The 7,441-nt window shown below is 50.9% G+C and overlaps 1 protein-coding gene across 16 annotated transcripts in view; it reads right to left on the reverse strand.

Moving 5' to 3' along the window:
* OTOF (otoferlin) overlaps window positions 1–3,840 on the reverse strand; it is a 202,944-nt gene extending 199,104 nt beyond the window's left edge. For 8 of the 16 annotated variants that reach the window (XM_081000800.1, XM_081000798.1, XM_081000788.1 and 5 more), the window contains exon 1: window positions 3,144–3,839. In XM_081000800.1, the coding sequence (XP_080856926.1) occupies window positions 3,144–3,222 (79 nt within the window). In that variant the 5' untranslated portion in view covers window positions 3,223–3,839. Of the gene's footprint in view, window positions 1–3,143 lie in introns of all 16 variants that reach the window. The other 8 variants (XM_081000790.1, XM_081000797.1, XM_081000789.1 and 5 more) reach the window with 3 other exon arrangements.
* Between the last annotated feature and the right edge of the window lie 3,601 nt (window positions 3,841–7,441).

The following is a 7,441-nucleotide window of genomic DNA, read 5'->3' on the forward strand; positions in this document are numbered from 1 at the left end:
TTGCCCTCAGTACCATCCCCACAGTATGAGGTTGCTGTTAATAATAATAATAATAATAATAATAATAATAATAATAATAATACCCTGCCCATCTGGCTCGGTTTCCCCAGCCACTCTGGGTGGCTTCCAACAAAAGATTAAAAACACAATCAAACATTAAAAGCTTTCCTAAACAGGGCTGCCTTCAGATGTCATCCAAACATCAGGTAGCTGTTTTTTTCCTTGACATCTGATGGGAGGGCATTCCACAGGGTGGGCGTCACAAGACTGCTGGCCTACCTCACAGGTGAGGATTGCCGATACAATGGCTGCAGAATTAAAAGCTCAAATTATCGCTCCATGCAGTGGATGCCTGGAGCATCCTGCTAGAGTAGGCGATGCGTTTGGAACATGTGTGCATGCCGTCGAATGCAATAGCTGCGTGATGAAATCTACACACATTCATGAACAAAGGTTATGTTAGAGGAGATGTCACAAGAAAGGGGCAGAGCGGAGGCTGTGCCTGCAGAGAGTCCGAGGTTCTGTGTATTGCACCTCCCCAGGTAAGGCTGGACTCTGAACTTTGGGCTGGAGTTGGAAAAAAGGGACAAGGTGCCTTTTCCTCCTAGTTCTCTTAAGAGTCTAGATTTAAGCACTGGGGAGCAGGGATGCCTCATAAAAGCAGAGAAGCAAAGAATAATAGACTCTCAGAGCTGGAAGGGACCCTGAAGGACATCTAGCCCAACCCCCTACAATCTCTGGGATCTCAATTAAGCATCCAAGACAGATGACCATCCAACCTCTGCTGAAAAACCTCCAGGGAAGGGGAGTCTACAAGCTCCCAAGGGAGTCCGTTCCACTGTCTTACAGCTCTTACTGTCAGAAAGTCCCCCACCCCCGTATGTTTAGTCGGAATCTCCTTCCTTGTAACATGAAGCCATGAGTTTGAGTCCTACCCCCCCAGAGCAGGAGAAAGCAAGCTTGATCCATCTTCCATGCGATAGCCCTTGAGATATTTGAAGATGGCTCTCATATCTCCACTCAGTCTCCTCTTTTCCAGGCTAAATATACCCAGCTCCTTCAACCGCATCTTACGGGTTTCCAGACCCTTGATCACCTTGGTTGCCCTCCTCTGCACAACTTCCAACTTGTCAACATCCTTCTTAAATTGTGTCTCACCAGTCTGAGCTCTCCTACTTATTTATTTATTTGTTTGCTTCCTTAAAACATTTTTATGGCCCTACCGATCCACCCCGATCCACCAATTAAGATAGCATAGAAAACAACAATAAAACCCCCACAAATACACAAAAAGCAGCACTACGGTCAACACAAAACAGAACAGGGCACTGGTTTTATTGCATTGATCTCCCACGATTGATCTCCTCTCCAAAGAGTCCTCGGTTCACCGCTCTCCTCAGTTAATCTGTACAACGACCCTGAAAGGTAGGGTAAGAGGCTGCTACTGTCATCCCGTGAGCTTCAAGACTGAGTGGGGCTTTGAACCCGGGTCTCCCAGGTCCTAGTCCAGCGCTCTAACCACTACACCACGCTGACTCTTCGCTGGGCCCAAGAGGCCAGCTGGAACTGCTTATTGACTGCAGAAATGAGGGAGGAGGTGATCGGAGGAGTTCCACTAGGACTGGAGAGACTGTCGGAAAAAGGCCAGATTCTGGAGGCTACTAGGGGAAGGGGCGTAAGCTCAGTGGTTGGAGCAGCAGCTCTGAATGCACAAAGATTCAGTCCTCAGTGGCATCTCTGGTTAGGGCAGCAAACTTTTTCAGCAGGGGGCCGGTCCACTGTCCCTCAGACCTTGTGGGGGGCCGGTCTCTATTTTGGAAAAAAATATATGAATGGATTCCTATGCCCCACAAATAACTCAGAGATGCATTTTAAATAAAAGCACAGAATCTACTCATGTAAAAACACCAGGCAGGCCCCGCAAATAACCCAGAGATGCAGCTTAAATAAAAGGACACATTCTACTCATGTAAAAACACGCTGATTCCCAGACCGTCCGTGGGCCGGATTGAGAAGGCGATTGGGCCAGATCCGGCCCCCGGGCCTTAGTTTGCCTACCCATGGGTTAGGGCTGGGAAAAGATCCCAACTTGAAACCTTGGAGACTTTCACTGTTGCCAGCCAGTGCAGAAAAGGAGACAGAGCTACGGTCTGACTCAGTATCAAATCGCTTCCTTCCTCTGTTCCTTGCTTGCTGCTTTCTTCGTGAAAGCAGTTTCGGCGGAAGAATCTGAAGCCAGGCAGAGGGGCAGGGCACTCCTGTGTCACCTTCTCCCGCCCCCCAGTTGTGGTACAGGATGCGACCCTGACCTGTCTGCTCCGCAAGGACCGAGCTGGCTTTTTCAGCAACTGCGACTTCCTCCATGTGGGGAGAGCCAGTGTAGTGGTGAGGGTGTCGGACTAGGACCTGGAGGAGAACTGGGTTCGAATCCCATTTGGCTCATAGAGCTCGCTGAGGATCACCTGGGGCTGGCCACTCACTCTCAGCCTAACCTACCTGACAGGGATGTTGTGGAGATTAAATGAGGAATGCAAGCCACCTCGAACTCCACAGAGGAAAAGGTGTGGTAGCAAGAGAATGAATACGTAATAAATAAGAGCTTTTGCAAAGGGTCTCACAAGAATCTGGAACAAGTCTTCCCTCCTCCATCTGTCTCAATTTATATAAGCCACTTGGGCAACATGACTACCATGCGATAGCTCAGTCAGTAGAGGATGAGACTTAGGGTCAGGGGTTCAAGCCCCACATTGGGCAAACAAATTCCTGCTTCGCAGGGGGTTGGAATAGATGACTCTGGGGGTCCCTGCCAACTGTGCAATTCTATGATTCTTTGGGAGGATGCGGCCACACAGCCACGACTAACTGGAGCCACCAGAATCCTCCCCTTTAAAAAAAGAAAATCAACTCCAGCCAACTTTGGCATGCGCAAAATGATGGCGGGAGCCCCCCAGTTTCTCAGGTTGGAGCTGCCCCGTGGCAGACAGGTGAGCGAGCCCCTCTCACGTGGGCCCTGTCCTTGCTCCTGCAGCCCCAAAGCGACTCCCCTGCGGAGAACTTTTTGCTGCCATCAGAGGACCCCCGGCCCTGTGCCTGCAGCCCAGCGCCTCCTACGTACCAGCCGCCGTCCCCACATGCAGACATACCTCTGAAAGCGACTTTGGCAATCCTGTCTCCTTTGCCCCGCAGGTCAGTGACCGTCTTCAGGTGCACGACCAAAGCCATGTTGCCGGTGGGGATGCTGAGGCAGCCCAGTAGCTACGACAGACTGGCAGGGTTGGACAGCGGCGTCTTGATCCCGCAGCCGGGCTTTTCCTGGGGGCTCAGAGCTCTGCCATCCTCTGCTGGTCTCTGCCGGGCCAGCCAGGGCGCATCTCCTCCGCCGTCGGCGTCTCCTCCCTCCCTGGACCAGGAGGAGAGGCGACCCGGAGCCGAGTGACGGTTCAGCTCCCTCGCGAAGCGCTGCAAGCCGCTCGCTTGCCTCAATTATTCAGGAGCTGTCGCAGAAAAGTACCGCTTGGCTTTCTCTCTCTCTCTCTCTGGGCACAACCCTCCGGCTGGTATCCTGGCTCACCGGCAAAGCTCTCCTCTGCCCTGGGCCCCCCCGCCGCCACCCCCTCCTCCCTCCTCCATCCTTTGCTACTGCAGCAGCAGCAGCAGCCGCGCTCCCTCGCAGCCTCTCCAGCCGCGCGCAACTTGGCGGATGGCTCAGGGATAACGGAGGAGCATCTTCTTCACGCTGCCTTCATCCAGCGGCGGCTGGAGCTACAGCTGGCTGCGGTTAACCGCTTAGCTGCTGCACCCTACGAATAATAGGGGGAGAGGGGGGTTGTCTGGTCCAGCTGCTGCTGCTGCTGCTGCTGCTTTGGAGATTTCGGGAATGGGGTGCATATATTACAGGCCAGCTCCTTCAGGCTGCAGCACACACAACTAGCTGGCGCGTCGGAGGGAGGAGGGTCCCCAAATTCTGAGGCTGAGCCTTGCTTGCCGTATCGGGGTTCCCCCCCCCCCTTCAAAGCACAAGGGATTCGCCGCTGCCGGCTTCATTTCTGTAGGCGCCTGGGTCGGTGGGGATGACTTGCTCTTATGGAGCCCTGCGGAATGATCAGGTCCACCCTGGTTTCGCAGCAATGCTTCGAGGGATCCCCCAAGCAGGGCTTAAGTTTCTTATATATTTCATTGCATTTAAATCCCACCTTTCGCCCAAGGAGCTCAAGACGGTATACATATTCCCCGCCCTCCTCATTTAATTCTCTCAACAACCCTGAGAGGCAGTGACTTACACCCGCGCCTTTGATTTATTGGATTTGATTGACATCCTATGCCCTTTTAAAATGTGGGGGTTTTGGGGGGAGATTATTGAGGTTTTTTGAAAAAAAAATATTTATTTTGTGGTTTTATATTTCGAATTTTTCTGTGAACTGCCCTGAGACCTCTGGGTATAGGGCGGTATATACAGTGGTACCTCGGGTTAAGTACTTAATTCGTTCCGGAGGTCCGTGCTTAACCTGAAACTGTTCTTAACCTGAGGCACCACTTTCGCTAATGGGGCCTCCTGCTGCCACCGTGCTGCCGGAGCACGATTTCTGTTCTCAACCTGAAGCAAAGTTCTTAACCTGAAGCACTATTTCTGGGTTAGCGGAGTATGTAACCTGAAGCGTAAGTAACCTGAAGCGTATGTAACCTGAGGTACCACTGTAAATTCAACAACAACAACAATAACAACAACATCCCACACAAGGTCACCCAGTTACAGATGGGTAGCCGTGTTGGTCTGCCATAGTCGAAATAAAAAAATTCCTTCCTGTAGCACCTTAAAGACCAACTAAGGTCACCCAGTGAGAGCTTCATGGCCAAACGGGATTGCAACTCTGCTCTCTCCCAGTTCCTAGTCGGAACACCCTAACCACTACACCACACTGACTTGTTCCAAGAGCTTCGTAGATGAACCTCCACCTGCAGGAGCAGTCTACCCTTGAGAGCCGGCTGCTCAGAACCAGTAGTGGAGGGGGGAGACTGCTGAACTCCTGCCCTGCTTGGGGGATTCCCAGAGGTGATCATTGTTGCCTGTTATTTCCATAGCCATTTTCAATACGTAATCAGAGTTTTCTATTCATTTTCTCCTTCACCTTTGCAGCCACCCTGCAGTGTAAGCTGGGCAGAGGGACAGTGACCACAGGCCATTTCTATAGGACTGAACTGTCCAAATTCCCTTTTAAAGCCATCTAACGTAGTGGCCATCATATTCTTATATTCTTAACTTGGTAGTTTGAGTAATCTAAATTGGTTGCATGTTATAGGATGGTGTGCATTAATGCTTCTCCCAGAGACATAGAACCGTAGAACTGTAAAGTCATCTAGTCCAGCCCTGCAATGCAGGAATCGCTGGTAAAGATTCCTGTCCAAAATTATTGTTGTTGTTGTTGTTTATATCCTGCCCACCTGGCTGGGTTTCCCCAGCCACTCTGGGTACCTCCCAGCAGCATATTAAAAGCACAATAAAACATCAAACATTAAAAACTTCCTGAAACAGGGCTGCCTAAAGATGTCTTCCAAAAGTCAGTTGTTTATTTCCTTGACATCTGAAAGGAGGGCCTTCCACAGGGCGGGCGCCACCACCGAGAAGACCCTCTGCCTGGTTCCCTGTAACCCCACTTCTCGCAATGAGGGAACCGCCAGAAGGCCCTCGGAGCTGGACCTCAGTGTCCTGGCAAAACGATGGAGGTGGAGACGCTCCTTCAGGTATACAGGACCGAGGCCGTTTAGAGCTTTCTGCTTAATTAGATGACCTTTTGAGTTTGTGCAGGTAGCAAACAAATTTTAGAGGTGCCCCCACACTTTTCATGCGCCTCGTTGCAGAGGATGACTCAAAGCGCCTCCGCTCCAGAGAGCACCTTTTGGAGCTCACCCCAAATGCTTCTTCATTTTAATGAGGCCGTTCTTCAGCTCGTGGGCCTGGCGACAGATAGGCGAAGGAGCAAGCAGCCTTGGACGGCCGGGAGAACCGTCTCCCTGCTGGGCTGGAGAGGCAATGAGGTGAGCTGGAGCAGCTGGCAGGGGGAGAGACTGAGGATTATAAGAAAAATATTCTCCCTCTCTCTTCCCTGAGGGCGTTTCAGATACACTGCAAATACTATCGATTAGCAGGTCTGCTGCTTGGGAGAATTTGGGAGGTTGAGTAATCCAGACTGGTTAGAGGATGATGTGGATTAATGCTTCTGTCAGGCACATCGCCTAGTGATTCCTGGTGCTCAATCAAAGCTCCATGTGGTCCAGACAGATCTGGCATCAGGCTCAGCATCTTGCTTCTCACATAGGATGGCTAGAAGCTTCTCCCCCTCACCTCCAAAATATAAAAGCTTATTTCCAGTAATAATAATTTATGTATAATAATAATAATAATAATAATAATTTATTATTTATACCCCGCCCATCTGGCTGAGCCACTCTGGGCGGCTTCCAATCAAGTGTTAAAAACAATACAGCATTAAATATTAAAAACTTCCCTAAACAGGGCTGCCTTCAGACGTCTTTTAAAAGGAAGATAGCTGCTTATTTCCTTCACATCTGAAGGGAGGGTGTTCCACAGGGCGGGTGCCACTACCGAGAAGGCCCTCTGTCTGGTTCCCTGTAACCTCCCTTCTCGCAGCGAGGGAACCGCCAGAAGGCCCTCGGAGCTGGATCTCAGTGTCTGGGCTGAATGATGGAGGTGGAAAAGCTTCTTCAGGTATACAGGACCGAGGCCGTTTAGGGCTTTCAAGGTCAGCACCAACACTTTGAATTGTGCTCGGAAACGTACTGGGAGCCAATGCAGATCTCTCAGGACCAGTGTTATGTGGTCCCAGTGGCCACTCCCAGTCACCAGTCTAGCTGCCGCCTTCTGGATTAATTGCAGTTTCCGGGTCACCTTCAAAGCTGGCCCCACATAGAAAGCATTGCAGTAGTCCAAGCGAGAGGTAACTAGAGAATGCACCACTCTGGCCAGACAGTCTGCGGGCAGGGAAGGTCTCATCCTGCGTACCAGATGGAGCTGGTAAACAGCTGCCCTGGACACAGAATTAACCTGCGCCTCCATGGACAGCTGTGAGTCCAGAATGACTCCCAGGCTGCGCACCTGGTCCTTCAGGGGCACAGTTACCCCATTCAGGGGTACAGAGTTCTGTACAAAATTTGGAACTGAATCAGCACTTCCTATGCATCCTTTCCATTCCTGATGCAAAAAAAAAGCTATATGATTTGAAACTCAAAAATCCGAAGGGAATATTCCAAAGAAATGGGTTTTGGAAGGCTCTCGAGCTGCAACTGTTTTTAGCATGTGTGAACAATGAGCTCCGGGGGGGGGGGTTCCCCCACGCTTGCTTCCCCCCTGATAATTTAGCAGCTTAGGGTGGGTGAGCGTGTGGGAAGGGTGTTGCATTCTCATTCAGTGTCAGAAATCACCTCC

The sequence above is a fragment of the Podarcis pityusensis genome (assembly GCF_964106645.2).
Source record: "Podarcis pityusensis genome assembly, chromosome: 3".
NCBI lineage: Eukaryota > Metazoa > Chordata > Lepidosauria > Squamata > Lacertidae > Podarcis > Podarcis pityusensis.